At 42.5% G+C, this 18,431-nt stretch overlaps 1 protein-coding gene across 4 annotated transcripts in view; it reads left to right on the top strand.

Annotated features, from left to right (window-relative positions):
• Pdxdc1 (pyridoxal dependent decarboxylase domain containing 1) overlaps positions 1-18,431 on the top strand; it is a 54,510-nt gene that overhangs the window by 32,474 nt on the left and 3,605 nt on the right. For 3 of the 4 annotated variants that reach the window (XM_027940786.2, XM_027940787.3, XM_027940790.2), the window contains exons 9-22: positions 324-408; positions 1,286-1,334; positions 1,499-1,600; positions 2,685-2,810; positions 6,098-6,148; positions 9,695-9,758; positions 11,427-11,560; positions 12,326-12,431; positions 14,744-14,915; positions 15,561-15,679; positions 15,976-16,097; positions 16,949-17,041; positions 17,127-17,223; positions 18,127-18,231. In XM_027940786.2, coding sequence (XP_027796587.2) covers positions 324-408; positions 1,286-1,334; positions 1,499-1,600; positions 2,685-2,810; positions 6,098-6,148; positions 9,695-9,758; positions 11,427-11,560; positions 12,326-12,431; positions 14,744-14,915; positions 15,561-15,679; positions 15,976-16,097; positions 16,949-17,041; positions 17,127-17,223; positions 18,127-18,231 — 1,425 coding nt within the window. The remainder of the gene's footprint in view (positions 1-323; positions 409-1,285; positions 1,335-1,498; positions 1,601-2,684; positions 2,811-6,097; positions 6,149-9,694; positions 9,759-11,426; positions 11,561-12,325; positions 12,432-14,743; positions 14,916-15,560; positions 15,680-15,975; positions 16,098-16,948; positions 17,042-17,126; positions 17,224-18,126; positions 18,232-18,431) is intronic. The other variant, XM_071605332.1, reaches the window with a different exon arrangement.

Raw genomic sequence — 18,431 nt, 5'->3', positions numbered from 1 at the left:
AGAAAAAAACTTACACATTACAGTCGAGCCGTTGACAAACCCATAGCTGTCTTCATGGGAGACTTATTTCTCATAAATCATTAGGTCTAGTGGATAGAAAATCAATAATATAATTAGATGAATATAATGGAGAGTACACATAAGCTTACAAATCAACTTGTAGAAATTGATTTTAAGTCAGTCTACAAAGAAAATCTTAATAAAATAGGGATATAATAAGTTTCTTCCCTCTTAAGGAGATACTGTATGTAAAAACTCCTAGCTTTGAACACTCAGGAGATATTTGTTCTTTCTAATATCCCTGTTTATTTCTTTTATTCTAGGAACTGCAGCAGTAGGACACACAGACAAGATTGGACGTTTGAAAGAGTTCTGTGAGCAGTATGGTATATGGCTTCACGTGGAGGGGTAGGTGGATAGGAGGTTGTATGGCTCCTTGTTGGGCCTGTACATAGTCTTCATGAACACAGACCTCCAGGGCATCCCTAACGCCACAAACAAGCAGAAGAAGCATGGACATCCAGGCCTCTCTGTAGTGACATCATTAAGGGTTCTTTTGGTTACAGATAACAAAATAACCCAAATTGACTAAAGCAAAAGAGATTTAATTTAAAAGACCAGTACTAGGATTGACTTCAGATATACTGTAACCAGAATTCAGTGTCTTCCTCCCACCTGTGTTTCCCCAGTCACAGTCCCTTGGCTCGGTGTCCTGTGTGTGGGCTGAGTGAAGGGACTTTCCTACGATAGTGCATGATAACTGCACAGACTGCAGCCTTCCTTCTAGCAGGGCAGAGACCTCCTGAAGTGGAGTGCTCGCACAGTCTAGGCTACATGCCCACTTCAGGAGCAGGCGATGTCTCCACCTAAAGCTCATGTTCTGGTAGAGGAAATTGGGGTGTGTCTCAGAAGGCCATTGGAGTGCCTTTAAGGGAAAAGTGGGAAGCAGATGCAGGACAACCAGAGTGGTGATCGTGCCCACCACATCATCCATGGTAGGTTTCTTTTTCATCTCCAAAAGAACAATGTCTGAGAAAGAGTAGCTGTGAAAGATGCAGAATGGTTACGCCTGACTCAGTAAACAGGGATATGCCCTGAGGCATTTTCAAGGTTTTCTTGGAATTTATATCATCTACCTGTTCCTTTGCTGTCATATAAGCTAACGGCAACTGAAAGACATTTACATGTCACCCTGCAAAAAAGCCTCCACTTTTTTGGAAAGTGCATATTTAATGAATCAGTAACATTACATGATTAGTTCTTAGATTGGTGTTTTTTCTTCCAGTGTGAATCTGGCAACATTGGCTCTAGGTTATGTCTCCTCGTCAGTGCTGGTATGTTCTTGATTTACTAAATATTAATATTTTTAAGAAGGAACTTAAAATCTTTAAATTCTTGGTGGCTTTTTTTTTTTTTTTCAAAGTGTTTTTAAATGGAAGAGGGAGTTGGGTTTAGTGTGTTCTGATAATCTAATGAAAATTCCTTCTCTTCTTGGTAGGCTACAACCAAATGTGATAGCATGACACTGACTCCTGGACCGTGGCTGGGTTTGCCAGCTGTTCCTGCAGTGACTCTCTACAAGCATGATGATCCTGCCTTGGTGAGCTTGTCCTCTCTGGAGTGGGGAGTGGCTGATACTCATTATTGGCTTTAGGGACAATTTTGGAGGCTAAAAATCCAGATAAGTGGCTCTCTCTGGTCTGCTTGTTTTTTTTGTTGTTGGTGGTGGTGATGGTGGTTGTTTCTTTTTAATACTGGGGATTGATTCCAGGGGCACGCTACCGCTGAGATACATTCCCAATCCGGCTAGCCTCAGACTTGTGCTCCTCCTGCCCAGCCTCCTAAATCGCTGGGATTATAGGCATGCTCCATAGTGCCTGACTAGGGACAAAATATAGAATAAAAGAGTGAAAGTTTTCTTGATTTTACTTTTTTTTTCCACACAGGTGATCCATATCATACAGATTTTTCTATTATGCACCTCATACTTCCCTATGTATAGGAAGAATTTTTTTATGACATTTTATGACTGCATAATAATCAGCCACTCAAGTATCACAGTTTTTTTTATCATGATCATATCTTGTGAACTTGTTGGATGTTTTCAGGTTTTTGTTACTGAAATAATGAGACAATGAACATCTTTCTGTATTTCAAATTGTTCCTTAGAATAGGTTCCCAGAAGTAGAATTACTGAGTTGTAAGTATTTTAAGGCCTCTGATCCACATTGTCTAGAAGGATGGAACATGATATTTTTTTAAAAATCAGAAGTTGTTTCTGATAGTAGGTTAATGGCAGGCATATACAAACTACATGTTAAGTGATTATTGCTAAAATAGTTGATGTCTTGCTCATTTGATAATGACCGGGTATTCAAGGATGCTCAGAGCACCCTTGCAAGTGGCTGCCTCTTGAATGGCCGAGAGCTCTGGCTCAGGCATATGACCCATCTGGATTCTCTTCCTGGCTTTGCCACCACTCACCTCTAAACCTATGGATAAAACCAGGACTGTGAACTAAACTACCTGGAATGAATTCCTTGTGGAGTTGTGGGGAGGTCAAATGGTTAAAGAAAACAAAGCATGTAGTAGCATCTGTCACATAGTAAGTGTGTGTAAATGGTAACTGTATAATTCTGAGGTTCCAGTGTCTTGGATTAATGCACCCATATTGGCTTTTTCAGACATTAGTTGCTGGTCTTACATCAAATAATCCAGCAGACAAACTTCGTGCCCTGCCTCTGTGGTTATCTTTACAATACTTGGGACTTGATGGGATTGTGGAGAGGATAAAACATGCCTGTCAACTGGTGAGTAGAAACCTGAAGTTTAAATGAATCACAAAATCTCCTTGACAAAAGCAGAGACAGAAAAATTATGCATTTGTGTACCTGCCATCCAGGACCTCATCATCTGAATTTACCATCTCATAAACTATCAGACTTCCTGCCCTGTATGTATATGTTTCTTGTTGGAAGATCTGGGAGCAGCTGCTGGCATTGACTCAGAATTTTGAGCTGGATAAAATCAGATTAAAAGAAGATAGGCCTGCTGGCACACACCTGTAACCCCAGCCACTTAGTGGATTGAGGCAGGAAGATCACTAGTTAAAGGCAAGTGTGGACAACTTTTCAGAGACCCTGTCTCAAAAGAAAGGGCTGGATGTGTAGCTTAGTGGTAGAGCACCCCTGGGTTTAATTCCCAGTATGAGGGGAAAAAAAAAAAAAAAAAAGATTAAAAAGAAAACCACTGTCATCTTAGAATGAGAAAAGAAGTCACAGAATAACTTCCAGGGAGAGAGAGGATGCAGAAGAACAAACACTCCCTTTGGTTGATCCTTCAGGGTGACAGAATGTGAAGGTTAAAGGTAGAATATGGATGACATGCATATTTTTAACACCCTGGCATTGGTTCCCAAATTGCAGGGTTCTGGGGTCAGTTCTAATTCTCCTTGCATTTGAAGTGTTCTAATTTTGAAAAGTATATAATTAATGCTGTAGTTAAGTATCCAATCCATTTGGTTGCTATACCAAAATATCTTAAGCTAGGTAACTTAACACCATAAATTTATTTCTTACAGTTCTAGAGGCAGAGAAGTCTCTGATACCAAGAGATTGAGTGTCTGATGAGGGCCTCTTCATTATATATGGTGCCTCTGTCTGTCTTCACATGGCAAAAGGGGAGAACAGACTCCAGTCCCTTTTATATATACCTTCACTAATTCCATTCATGAGATTCCAGAAGACCCTACCTTTTAATACCATTATATTGGGGTTTTAGTTCAATATAGGAATTGTGGGTGATACAGACATTCAGGCTATAACTTTTAGAAAACAAACAAGTAGCATTTGTACGGTATGAAAATTGAACTCTACTCAAATTCAGAAGCATGGTGTCACCTTCAACACCTCCATTTTCTCTCCTGTGAGATAGGGATATAATTTTACCAAAGATTATTATATGAGGACCTAATGAATTAATGTATGAAAGTGCCTGATCACACAGTAAGTTATAAATATATGTTTAAATCATTGTTTTAAATATTTTCTTGGATTGGCAATAGAGCTCATTGGTAGAACACATATATATATAGCTTGCACAAAGGTTTGCTTCACAGCACTTATATATGTACTTGTGTGTGTGTATTACATATGTAATATTGAGCATCCTTGCAAGCAGCTGCCTCTTGAATATTATATGTAATGTGTGTGTGTGTATGCATGCACGTATGTGTGTATTCATTCTTAGGGAATCGGTACTTCCTCGAGTGTTATTTTTATATTTTAAGAAAAACTAACATTTTCTTATTTCTCTGACAGTGGCCCTTTGATTCTATAGGATAGTTCCCTAAAAAATAATTTTAAGATTTATGTTTATAAAAGCAACATATTTTTAAAATAGTATTCTTGTGCTATTAGCTCATGTCTCGGTTTGGTTCTTATGAAAAAGGAGCCTTTATTGCCCTAGTAACTTAGTCAATTTAGGGAAGGCTTGGGCTCTCGGGAGAGTTTTTCAATTCCCTTTGGCCTGTGGGGTGCAGGAAAATAATGATGACACTAACTACCTAACCCTTGAGATCACTACAGCTCTGGCATCTTCCTGAAAGCAAAACCTGTGGCTGATCTCAGATACTCATGAGGATTTCACTGATCCCCTGCTGCTGACTCACTGTTCCAAGTCCACACATTAAACTGCATGGACTTCAGCAGTATGGTCTTCTGTGTCATTTCATGCTTTACAGTCCATTTTTCTCATACTTTCCCTGGGGGCAGAAAGCAATCTTCTCCCCCGCCTCCTTAACAGCAGCAGCAGCATCTTCATGGGAAGCAGTTACAGAGTGTTTACAGTGCCAAGCACTGATGAAGCACTTCACATGCATCCACTCATTTGACCCCCCAAAACTACTCTAGGGTGTAAGTTCCATTGATAACAGCATATTAAAAATAAGGTATTAGGCTGAGCATAGTGGTGTGTGCCTGTAACCCCATGAGACTGAGGCAGGAGGATGGCATGTTTGAGCCCCATCTGGGCAACTTAGCAAGACCCTGTCTCAAAAAATAAAAGAAAGGGCTGGGGTTATAGCTCAGTGGTAGAGTGCCCCTGGATTCAATTCCCAGAGTCCCCCCCCCCAAATTAGGTTTCATGAGGGGCTGTCCAGAGTCAATGCTCAATGAATACCTGTTGAACTAAGGCATCCATACTGCTGTTATCCCAGCCTGGTGACAAGGGAACTGGAGTTGAGACATTCTGCAGTGGTGATGATGGTGGTCATCATTTCCATAGTGCACGCTATGTTCTAGACATTGTTCCTGAGCACATAATGCATATTGGTGCATATTTGATTTTCACAATCCAGTAAGATGCCATCTTAAAGTTGAGGGAACTGGAGCACAGAGGCTTAAATAATGTATCCAAGGTCATAGCTAGTAAGCACCAGGCTGGGTGACTTATCCTGGTCCTCAGATGGCAAGTGATAGAGCCATGCCCCAACTAGTACACAAGCATGATGTGTTCCCTTGGTTGTCCTTGTCTCCTCCACCAACAGTCAGTGCCATGCCTTGCTCATGTTTGTACTCAAGTGGCTTTTGCTTTGTTTTGTCTTTTCCCCTGGAACTGGGAATCCAACTCAGGGCCTTGTGCACGCTACGCAAACACCCTGCCATTGAGCTACACCCTGAGCCCTTATTTTTTATTTTGAGACAGGGTCTGTTGAGTTCTCCAAGCTGCCTCAAACTTGTGATTTTCCTGCATCAGCCTCCCAAGTAGCTGGGATTATAGGTGTGCACCACCACATACAGCTAAACTTTATAGTTTTTTAAAATAAATTACTTACATTGCTAATAGGACAGATTCACATGTCTCATTTGAAAGAGCTTTTTTTAAATCCGGGCATGTAAATTTTAACTGAAAGATTGAAGAATATTTGCAGATTTTGAATTGCAAAAATTGGCAGTCAGAATTTAGAAATCACCAAATTACAGATTCCTTTGTTTGCCTGAGATCCTTATTAGCAGACCCTCAATGACCCTCATGAAAATTTGCTAATATGTTGTATCAATCTAATGAAATTACACAAATTGTTGTTTGTCATTTGCAGAGCCAACGGTTGCAGGAAAGTTTGAAGAAAGTGAACCACATCAAAATCTTGGTATAGTATATAATTGCCTCTGTTTTTGAAATAAGTAACTTTTTTTTTTTTTAACTTCAGCAATAGAATGATTTTCTACAGATGTAATATATATCAGTTGAGTTATAACAGCTCCAAGTAAATAAAACCAGAATCTTTGGAGAGATACATGTGTGAGTTAATAACCTCATTACACAGATAGCTCAAGAGGAGAAATGTATACCATGCAATTTTTAAATTCCTATAGTGCTTTCATATCATCCATTTATCCTGTTATGATTTAGAATTGCACAAAGGTCTTACAAGCACCAACGTCTTCACCTATCCAAGAACACTAGAACACCCATCTTCTGAAATGAGAAAGCCTTCTGTGTCTCAGAATGCTTTGGGCTACTTTTTCTGAAGTCTTCTGACACCAGAGTTTTCATTTGCATGAAGGAGAATGAGGAGAAAAGCAAATGGACCTGCTCTTCTCCTTGTGTCTTCCTACAATCAATCTCTCAGAGATTGCTCCCTCTATCCTGAGACAAGGAAATGAGAAATTTTGCAGTCCTAAAAACCAAGAATGTATCAGTTCAGGTGGGAATGTTTTCATGTTTTATTTTATATTTCAGAATTTCATTATATTTTAGATATTTATTAAAAGACTGTTTCTTTGATAATTCTTCAGAGTACAGTTCAATTTAAAACTCCTAAGTTGCTGGGATTATATATTTGAATTTATTTGGGGCTCAACTTGGTATAGTGCATTTATTCTTTAGAGCAAGGCTGGGTGGGGAGACTCTCTGCGTGGATCCACTTGACCTGAATTCTAGATGGGGGAACCTTACTTCAAATATCACACTGGAGAAGGAACAGGGATGATTCCAAGTCAGGAGACTTTTAAGTTCTGTTCTCAGTAGTGCCATTGGGTAGCCCTATGACACTGAGTCATTTTCTTAATCTTCTGAGCTTGTGATCTCAGCTGTTAAATCAAAGTATGTTAGATTCTACTGACTGCAAAGAGAAAGACCCAAAGTATGGATCAGACTGAGAAAGCTGTTGGGAATCAAGGCAATGCAGAGCCTGGATTCTTTTCTGGTCCTGCTTTACAAACCCACTCCAGTATTTCCTCAAGTCCTCTGAGTAAGAGGAGTTTAGTGGTATTAATTAATCACCAGTTTCTTGGTTTGGTTTTGGGGGTTTTGTGTTGTTTGTTTGCGGGGTGAGGGGGGATTGGAGATTAAACTCAGGGCCTTGCACATGCTAGGCAAGCACTCTACCACTGAGCTACATCCCCAGCACTGCCCCCTTTAAAAAATTTTGAGATAGGGTCTCTCTAAGTTGCCCAGTCTGGCCTAGAATTTGTCATCCTCTTGCATCAGCCACCTAAGTAGCTGGGATTACAGTTGTGCACCCCTGCACCTAACCAATGACCAGTTCTTTTGGAGCATCTTTATAAGGCCACACACAGCCCAGACATAACCCTGCTCCATCCCTTCTTCCAGCGGCTGTTTTTTTCATAGAGGATACAATAACTGGCAAACATCACAAAGCACTGTGGTCCTGTCAGTCGTCCTCATTATCACCATCGCAGTTGCTCCTTGGGATATGCTTCCTGAGCACCGTGTGTGGTCCTGAGTACCTGCCTGCACCACCTAGTTTACCGTTGCAGCGGCCTCCCTCTGCCTAGAAACACCCATTGCTCCCAGTTCTTCTCGTGACTGCTTTCTTAGCTTTCATATCTTACTTCAAATATCAACTTTTTAGAAAGGCTTTTCCTGACCACCCTAAGATAACCTCCCACTGCCATCTATCATTCTATCCCTAGGTTTTTTTCCTTCTAGGGTGTACTTATTACTCTCTGAAATCATGTATCTGTTCATTGACTTTTTTCCTGCAGAAGCTCTTGAACACTTCATGCAAACTCACTACTATCCCTCATGTGTGCCTTAAAACCCACAGCCCTGGCCGTGAGAGCCAGGCCCCGGCCATCCATGCTTCTCCTTCCCTGCAGCTCAGCTTACAGTCTTCTTTCTGAATTAACCTTTGTTGGGAGCCCAGCAGTAGTTTAAACTTTTTATCATTGTAGTTATATTTAATCCAGTATCTCAGATATTTAGAATTGATAACTTCAGCGTTAGCCCAGTCTGCCATGTTGCTAGAACTAGAAGTTTATGTATATAGCCTTGTGCCGTCTTCCTTAGGCTTATCAACACTTGAGTCTGGAGTTCAAGGAAAGCAGTCGGTCGTAATATACATAGAAGTCATAGCACTCAAATTATTCTTCCTTGGGGCTGGGGATGTGGCTCAAGCGGTAGCGCGGTCGCCAGGCATGCGTGCGGTCCGGGTTCAATCCTCAGCACCACACACAAAAAAACAAAGATGTTGTGCCCGCCGAAAAACTAAAAAATAAATGTTAAAAAATTCTCTCTCGAAAAAAAAAAAAAAAAAAAATTATATTCTTCCTTAACTGAAGATTGGGAACAGATGAATTACTGCCTTTTTTGTTCCTACTTGCTTATTGGGCTTACCACACTGATATATTTAAATATTGAGCCCCCGTTTCTTTAAAAGTATTAACAATTTTATTTATGTAAAAGTTAAAGGAGGTAACAGAATCTGAGAGCATATTAGCATAGGAACTAGCTCATTAAATAATTGGCAGATTTGAATATAAATCTTAATCAGAATTATATTCACAAGGCCTTATGAAAAGTTTTGGGGTCAGCTACTTCCTGTCTCTTCCGAGTTAGCATTTCCTGTTGTGGCCCTACGGGTGAGTCATCATACTCTGCCTTGGAGCATGAGTTTCATGACTAGAGTTATAGTGCTGCTATTGTTGAATGCTCAGAGAACTTCTCCCCCAGAGATGCACCGCCCCCCCACCTTCAGTCACCCACAGAGGCTGCCAAGGACATTGCTGCTCACTGTACCCTGACCCCATGGCGAAGCTGATGGCTGACCGCTTGTTTGTTCAGTGGAGAGCAGGAACTTCTGCCATATTTTCATAATCCAGTGAATGTTTTCATCTATTATGAAATCCATTAATGTGGTCAATTGATGCCTGTTCTGTATAAGTAGTGATTCTGAGTACTAAATATAAGTAAGTATATTTAGAAAATACATATACAGTTCTAGATTGTGGGTGTCTATATTGCCTGCAGGTCTCGCATTCTGCTCTGGAAATTTTACAAGGTGCAGAGAAAGTACTTGTTCTCCCTGCCACTGAGGGTATAAAAAGTTTTAATAAATCCTGAATAATTTCTGGAATTCTTGAAAGCATTTGTAGGATGATTCTAGCTCTACTTTTCCCTTACTTTTTGGATCTTTAATGGTAGAACTATGTTTATCTATTAATATTCAGATTTCTTCCTGATTTAATGTCAGTGTACATTGTTAGAGGCTAATCCTAGAATCCACAGAGTACTGTCAGGCTGGTTCATAGGTACACCTAAAAATTTTATCAAATCTTTGCTTTTGGTTACAAAATGGAGATCTCTAGCCTATTTTCCAAACTCAGTGTTTCATTCTGTGGGTTTTTGGAATTTGCCATCACTTGGTAATCCCAGACTTCTGTTTTTGCAGGTAGAAGATGAGCTCAGTTCTCCAGTAGTGGTATTCAGATTTTTCCAGGAATTACCAGACTCAGGTAGGTCATTTTTAATAGAGGGTTATTTTCATATATGTATTTAAGGGCTTTAAATTTGATACTATTTCAAGTTAAATAATCAAAAATATTTTTGAGCTGGGGATATAGTTCCGTGATAGAGCACTTGCTTAGTACTGGTCTAATCCTCAGTACCACTAAAAAACTAATAAAATTTTTAAAAAAATTATAGTTATGATTAAACCAGTGGTTACTAAATGCCAGTTTCTGGACCAGTCCTAGATTGGCTAAGAAGAGTCACTTGAAAATAAAGATTCTTGGGTCCTATATCCTAGATATTTTGATTTGGTAGGTTAGACCTAGGAATCTTTATTTTTAAATAAGTCCCAGCTGGGCATGGTAACACGTGTCTACAATCCTAGTGGCTCAGGAGGCTGAGTCAGGAGGATAAGAAGTTCAAAGTCAGCCTCAGCAACTTAGCAAGGCCCTAAGCAACTCAGCAGTAGCCTGTCTCTAAATAAAATATTTAAAAGGGCTGGGAATGTGGCTCCATTGTTAAGCGCCCTTGGGTTCAATCCCCAGAACCAAAAAAAAGAAATCCCAACTGCCACCAACCTAGTCCAGGGCATCACTGTTTTTTACCTCGGTGGCCACAGTCCCCATCTAGCTGATCTCTGACTTCCTCCTTTCTACATAGCCCCTTCCAGACCATGCTCCACGGGGCAGTGAGTGAGCGTTGTAAGTGGAAATCACAGCGTATGTGCCCTCCAGAGCCATCAGTATGTTTCAGCTGAATGAAGCCCAGGCTCTGTCCCATGCCATGTGAGGCTGTCATGTTCTTCCCCGACTTCCTCTGACACCTCTTGTCATTGTGCCTCAGACAGACTGGTCTTCTCCACATTCCTACAATGCTCTTTGCTAGCATGTGGCCATGGCACTTGCTCTTCCCTCTACTTCAAACACATTTCCTCTTGCTCTTCTAGGGACTGGTTCCTTACCATTTAGGTCTCCACTAGCTGCCCACCTCCTCCGTCTGTCCTGTCTGAAATGATTCCATCGTATTAGAGTCCCTGCCTTCTTTCATGGCACTAGCAATGACATAGTGGTTGTTTTTTTTTTTTTAATATTTATCCATTTGTTTTTAGTTACAGGTGGACACGATACCTTTATTTTACTTTTTTTTAATGTGCTGAGGATCGAACCCCAGTGCCTCATGCATGCTAGGCAAGCACTCTACCTCTGAGCCACAACCCCAGCTCGTGGTTTTCGTTTTCTTTATGGTACATTTCCTCAACGAGAATGTAAGCTCCAAGATGAATGTGCCTGTGTGGCACATTCTTAGGCATGAATAAGTTCCCAAACCATTTAAGAGCTGAAGGGTAATTTTTGTGAAACCTAATGTGGATGCTGTTGGGAACTCTGACCTTGCATGATGCTGGTTAGACTGGTTGTTAACCTTCAATTTTTTTTGTTGTTGTTGTTTTTGTTTTGCTTTTTGGGATTGCCTTTCAAAATTTCTTGAAAACAGCCATTTTTTAAAATGAAATAATTCGGTTTCTGTGACTGTATTCAGCTGTTACATAGTTCATGAGGGGAAAAAAGGTGTGGAACATTAAATCTTCTGTCAGACACATTTGATTTCAATAATATGAGACTGTTTTCATATTGTGATCTAAGTGAAGTGGGGTTTCACTATGATGTTTCTTTTAGCTAGCCATGTTTCTGAGAGTGAATCCTCCTGTGTTTTGGCCTCAGATTCAGTGCTTAAAGCTGTCCCAGAACCCAACACGGCACCTTCAGCAGTCAACCGGGAGAGGCACTCCTGCGATGCACTGAATCGCTGGGTAAGGAAACCACCAGGCTGCTCCCTTGTACATCCCAGAGCATCACCACCTGGCCTCCTAGCTGAGACAGCACAAGGTCACGCATGAGAAATCTGACTCACAGGCAGGGAGTCTCCTCGGAAGGCACTGGGCTTGTTCTGGGCTCTGCTCTGAATCGGATCCCCACCTCCCATGCTGTGACCTCTGGCAAGTCTTGGGCCTCCTTTCCTTACTTTCCTCACATGACCACTGTTGCTGTCTGCGCCTGTAAAACAGCAGATACGGGCTGCAGTGCTGCTGCTTGGGTGTGGGGTGAGGTCCAAGCCATATCAGAAGCACCAGGCCAAGTCCATGTGTGCCTGTGGCAGGCTGACAGTGCCAGTCCAAGGCTACATGCTCAGCTGCTTTTTGGATACTGCAGTACTACTAGGATCACAGTCTCAGTCATGTTCTAGAATATCATGTTTTATGACAAACACTCCACTCAGAAAAGATCCAAATATCAACAATTGGTGTTTTTGAGTGGTGTGTTATGGGTAATTTTTACTTTGTGGTGTTGGGTTACCTGCATCTCACATTTTTTTCTACAGTTAACTTGTATTAATAAGAAAAAAATGTAAAATGTGCCATTTTTAAAAACAAGTAACTCATAAGTATTTAGAGACAGTCTGAATATGAAAGGACACCAGCTCTATGAGCCTGTGATCTGGGCTGAGTGGGTGAGGGGAGGTGGGGGACACTCGAGTCCTATGTGGTAGGAGCTGATGCGCTGTCCTTGTCCCACAGCTGGGAGAGCAACTGAAACAGCTGGTACCTGCGAGTGGCCTCACTGTCATGGACCTGGAAGTCGAGGGCACGTGTATACGATTCAGCCCTTTAATGACAGCTGCAGGTAAACAGTCTTGTGGATTTCCCTCATTTTTATTCCAGAGGGAGTGGTTCCAAGTCCATTAAAGTCCACGCTGCTGCTGATTGGTTCTGTGGTTTCCATCAGTCTGTCTGTTTGGGGGGTGGAGATGGTAACTGGGGATCAAATCCAGGAGTGCTTTGCTCTCACTAAGTTGCTGAGGCTAGCCTTGAACTTGGGATCCTCCTATCTCAGTCTCCCGAGTCACTGGTACTACAGTGGTGCACCACCGCACCCAGCTCCAACATTCTTTTTGGAAGGGCTTTAACTTTTCTTTTGGACTACATTTAGGTAGATTAACATTCTAGTGTAACATCTCAAAAATAGAATGAGACTTCTGAAATCACAAATTCCTATGCTCTGATATTCTGTGACCCTGGTTTTTCTGTTTCAATGATTCTTACTCCCAACTGCATGTTTGAATCACCTGCAGGACTTAACAACTACCAGCAGCTGGGCCATCAACAGAGAATCTGATTTCTTAGGTCCAGGAGTGGAGCTTGGACATCAGTATTTTTTTTTTCAGTTGCATTTTGTTGTTGCTGTATGTATTTAAGTTGTACAACAATATGTTTTGGTACTCAGAGGTGAAGACCTAATACAAGGCAAGGTATAAAGAAAGGGCACAGAGCTCCCATGCCCTCTCCTGATGCTTCCATGTGTCCCACTATCCAGAAGATTCCCCACAGATTCCAGTAGGCCAGTGAAGGTTGAGAGCCACCATTTTAGACTTTTCAGAAAGCAGTGTAGTTCAAAATGTGTTTCATGACAAAGCCCTGGGGACATGTATCTTCCTTCTCAGCCACTAAGTGCCTGTGGGACCTTGAGCAAGATTCTTGCTCTCCAGACATTCCCCATTACCTCACGGTAGCGAAATGAAGACTAAACAACAGGAGAAATAACTGTGGTGTCCTGTTGCACAGTAGGGTGACCTCTGATGACAATAATGTTCTATACATTTCATAACTAGTAGAAGGTCTTTGAATGCTTTCCCACCCGTGAGTGGTAAGTGTGTGAGAAGATAAGAGATGCTTACCCTGATTTGTACACTACAGTGTGTACATGTATCAAAATATCACCTGGTACCCTATGAATATGTACAATTTTTATGTGTCAGTTTTTTAAAAATCATCTGGAAGAAAGTAAAAATGTGGTGGTGCTTTTTTTGAGAGATGATCTAAATATTTTCAGAAAATGTTTGGTGGTTTTTCATGAGATGTGTTCAACTTTTGGGGGATGATATTTTCTCAAAGTCATGAAAGCAAGAAAATGCAGGCATTTGTCCTGCAAAAAAAAAGGCCATTGGGGCTGGGGTTGTGGCTCAGTGGTAGAGTGCTTGCCTAGCATATATAAGGCACTGGGTTCAATTCTCAGCACCACATAAAAAGTAACTAAAGGATTGTGTCTATCTACAACTAAAAAAATACTTAAAAAAAAGAAAAATCCGTTATTATGGAGATTGCTGATGGCCTCACGACTGGCCCTGGAGGCTGAGTCTCTGAGGCTGGAGAAGCCAGCTGAGGACATCCTGAGCTTGCTGGGATTCGTGGCTGAATGGAGGGAAGGATGGGGGAGTAGCATCCCAAGACACTTACACCCAAAGCCCTAACACCTCTTAGCACTTGCCTTGAAATGATGGTATTGGCACCATCCCCTGCCCTTCCTGGCATCTCAGACAAATCCACCAAAACACTTTACTTTCACTCCATTTGTAGTAATGTGGAGAGAGGACCTGTGGTTCCTTTTTGTGTTTAACCTGTGAAAGGATATTTATGACCTAATCAAAGCAGTCTTTCTGTGAGAAGAATCTGGTTTCTACATTAGAGAATTTGATTGTGTATTAAAATTACCTATGAGCTGGGCACAGTGGCACATACCTGTAATCCCAGTGGCTTGGGAGGCTGAGGAAGGAGGATTGCAAATTTAAAACCAGACTCATAAATTTATCAAGATCCTAAGCAACTTCATGAGACCCGGTCTCAACATAAAAAGGGCTGGGGATGTGGCTCAGGGGTTAAGTAGCCCTGGGCTCAATCCCTGGTACCAAAAATAAATAAATAAATAATCTTGTATGGGAGGAGAACATATTTACACCTGAAACAGCTGGCTATGTTAATCTTTAATGTGATTCTTTCATATCTAGCTGAGTGGCTTTTTTTTTTTTTTTTAAACTCCTCAGCTGCAGCCAGTTGGATGTACCTAGAGCCTTTGACCTTGCTAAGAGTAGAAGGGGAGCCCTTCTTCTCACTGTTAACCATTCCTTAAGCATTTCTTATACATCCTGTGAATGTTTTCAGTTTTAGGAACTCGAGGAGAGGATGTGGATCAACTAGTAGCCTGTATTGAAAGCAAACTGCCAGTCCTGACCTGTACCCTACAGCTGCGTGAAGAGTTCAAGCAGGAAGTAGAAGGGATGGCAGGTCTCCTATATGTTGATGACCCCAACTGGCCTGGAATCGGGGTTGTCAGGTAAAGGTCTGGCTGGCCACGTGATGAAGATGACCTGGCTGTGTCAAGCACAAGGGTGGGACATTTTGTGAACCAGCTTAGAAATCCAAGATGAATATAAGTCATAGCATAGTTATCTATTGAAAACTCACCTAGGCATTCTGGACATGTATTAAGGCCCAGCACACACAGGTGGTTTGGTCCCCATTGCGTTCTGTGAAGCAGGCAGCCACGTGAGCTCTGTCTGTATGTGCCAATGTGCAAGTTCCAGGGGGAGACCCTGAGATATGGTTACCCTCCTGGGTATATAAGAACTGCAAATCAATAAGCAAAAGAACCCAGGTCTAAGGAAGAGAGCTCTCCACTGGCCTCTACATGAAGCCTCTACAGTCCTTCTGTGGCTGCTTTCCTCTAAGGAGGCCCATCTCCTGTTTTTCAAGGCATGTAAGAGACCTCCAGACCTTGTTTCTTCCTGATTTTTCATGGACCAAAGACTTAGAATATTCTTGTAAGTTTTTGATCTTAAGACACAACAGTGGCTCCTTTCCCTTGTCTCACTTCACATCCATGTTAATCTCTAGTAGCTCATATTCCACTTACAATCCTGTGTCTGAAGAGACATTTGTTGTCTTAGATTGAAGTGCTGTTGTTTGATATTGTTTTTAGGTATGAACATGCTAATGATGATAAGAACAGTTTGAAATCAGACCCAGAGGGGGAAAATATCCATGCTGCACTCCTGAAAAAGTTAAATGAACTGGAATCTGATCTTACATTTAAAATGGGTAATTACTGCTTTTATAAGTAAAGATCTTTGGAGGGACATTTTCTATAATGGTTAGAAGAAAACAGGTTTCCTCTTGGGAGGAAGCTTTGGCTCAGTGCAGATGGAAGTGCGGCTCCTAGGGCGAGTCCTCCCTCCTCCTCAATAGCCTTCCGCACCTTTCCCTGTTGAGCGGTGTCTTCCTCACTCTGTGAAGGAGGCTCCTTCTGCATGGTCCTGGTTATTATAAAGGAAAGTGGCCCAGGGCTCACCCTCATCAGAGGACTTGGGAGCCAAGCTTGTCTGTTGTTTCCACAGGCCCTGAATACAAAAGTATGAAGAGCTGCATCTACATTGGCATGGCAAGTGACGACACAGATGTTTCCGAACTAGTGGAGACCATTGCAGTCACAGCCCGGGAGATCGAGGAGAACTCCAGGGTCTGTAAGACCAGTCAGTGTTTAATACCTTTTCTAGGTCTTGGTTGGCCAGCTAGTTGGGGTCCTGAAGAAAAAGGCTACCCTCAAAAATGTCTACTCTGAGTTCTTTCCCAAAAAGCTTGTCATTGTTGCTAGGCGTGGTGCCAGGCATCAGGAATGCCAAGTGGGTGTGACATAGTCCCTGCCCTGGTGAGCTCACCAGGCAGTGGGGAGAGGCACATTCAGCCAAGAAGCGCGGTGCGGTGCAGACTATGGATGGTAGTGACTGAGCACTGGAAGACGCCTCCCTCTCAAAAAGGAGCTAGCTGGGCTTGAGTGGATGAGGCAGGTGTTTCTGATAACGGACTTCCCACCAGAAACAGACCTGCCCCTGTTGGCCACTTGGCATGGAGGTTGAGGGTACAAGGATGAGGACACACTCTCCAAACCAGGCATGTCTGAGAGGAAGCAGACGTGTGTTATGTAATTCCTTTGGGTAGTGTGGGAAGAGAAGGGAGTTTAAAATAAGGCTAGATACTAGCTGCATTCTCTGTGGGGTGGGCTTCTACATTACTTCTGACTTTCTCCATAAATGTTGAACAGCGTGTTTTCCATTGATGCAACATTCGGGTTGTAAGTAGTTATTTCTCCTCTGTTGCCTGGCAAATGGGGGCAGTCGCCAAGATATGTGTGTCTGGGCCTCCATGAGCATTTTATACTCTTATTTGATTTTCTACTTTCATTTTTACCGGTGTTTTAATGCAAAATCTACTGATATATTTTTGAAAAATGTCCCAAATGCTGTGCTCATAGTTCTTCTAGGCTCTAGGCAAGAGACGTAGGCAAATAATGCCTTTCTTGGTCTTACACAGCTTCTGGAAAACATGACGGAAGTTGTTCGGAAAGGAATTCAGGAAGCTCAGGTCCAGCTGCAGAAGGCGAATGAGGAGCGACTTCTGGAAGAGGTGAGGCCTCCACAAGGACCCCCAGCTGCCATGGGCTGGGAGGGGGCTCAGCAAGGCCATTCTGAGCAATCGTTATGTTTTACAGGGAGTGCTGCGGCAGATACCTGTAGTAGGATCCGTGCTGAATTGGTTTTCTCCAGTGCAAGCTTCACAAAAGGGAAGAACTTTTAACTTAACAGCAGGTAGGACTCTGTTCTCACTTACCTGAGAGTTTTAACCAAACACCTTGAGTTTCCAACTCCCCTTCTGCTAAGAAGTCTCTTCCATTCCCATTCTCTATCCCTGGGTTCTCTGCCAGGCACCTGAGCAGGTGAAGCATGTCTGCCCCTACTGTTACCACCTTCCTTCTCCCCAGACAGCTGACACAGCCCTACAAGGCAGGCTTTGGTGCCTTGAAGCAGTGGAGACATGTTTGTTCAGAACCTTAAGGCAACGGGGGTTGGGCACCTGAGCTCAGGGTTACTGTTCCTTGTAGTTCCCAGCAGAAGCTACTCTAAAAAGTGGGCAGCCAAGGCCACAGCACGCAGCGCTAGGACATCTTGTTTAACGCCAGGCAGGCAGCCAGCAGTGTAACCAGTCGCTGGAATTTGGGGAAAATAGTAAAGCCTATGACTTCTTTGCTGCTCTGTGAAGGAAATAATATTCCCAACCCCTAGGTCCCTCCTTTGTTCCTTCCTCAGGAAATGATGACTGCATTGTCATAACAGCAAAAGATAATCTGATTTCTAATCTGCCAAGCCTCGGCCTTTAGCAAAGAGGTGTCTGTTTCTTCTTGCTAAAGTGAGTTCCGCAGCTGGGCCTGGCTCCCTAGGGGTGTTTGTGCACACCACTGGCCACACATTCCCAGGGACTCAGGAGACAGGAGAGGATAGGACACTCAGCAGGGTGGCCAAGTGAGCCAGCTGCAGCACAGCTTTTCCTAGTTCTCAGCACATTTCAGCAATACAGTGTCTCCACCAGTCTGGGAAGCTGAATGGCTAGTCACAGCTTATTAAGGCACCAGGCTGATTAAGGGCAGGTGGCATCTCCCAGGACAGCCTCTGCCAGGAGCTTCCACCCACTCCTGTCCTTTTTTTTCCTGGCAGGCTCTCTGGAGTCCACAGAACACACATATGTCTACAAAGCACAAGGTACAGGAGTGACACCACCTCCAACCCCCTCAGGCACTCGAATCAAACAGAGACTTCCAGGTACCTCACATCTCCATGTTTTGAGTTCGTTAACAAGGAATAAAATTGGTTGTATTTCTCTTGGGAAAATAGACCTTGGCATCACGAATAATAGTTTTTCCCTGTTTGCTGCATTCCTGTGGTTTCCTGGTTCTTGAATCCAAAGTCCTATTTCTCTAAAGACCAACTATCCCTGTCACTAACCATTAAGTAGTCTTGAG

Source organism: Marmota flaviventris, chromosome 19 (genome assembly GCF_047511675.1).
Source record: "Marmota flaviventris isolate mMarFla1 chromosome 19, mMarFla1.hap1, whole genome shotgun sequence".
Classification (NCBI taxonomy): Eukaryota; Metazoa; Chordata; class Mammalia; order Rodentia; family Sciuridae; genus Marmota; species Marmota flaviventris.
The sequence above is the reverse complement of the archived record's forward strand: the minus strand, read 5'-3'. Positions and strand labels throughout refer to the sequence as shown.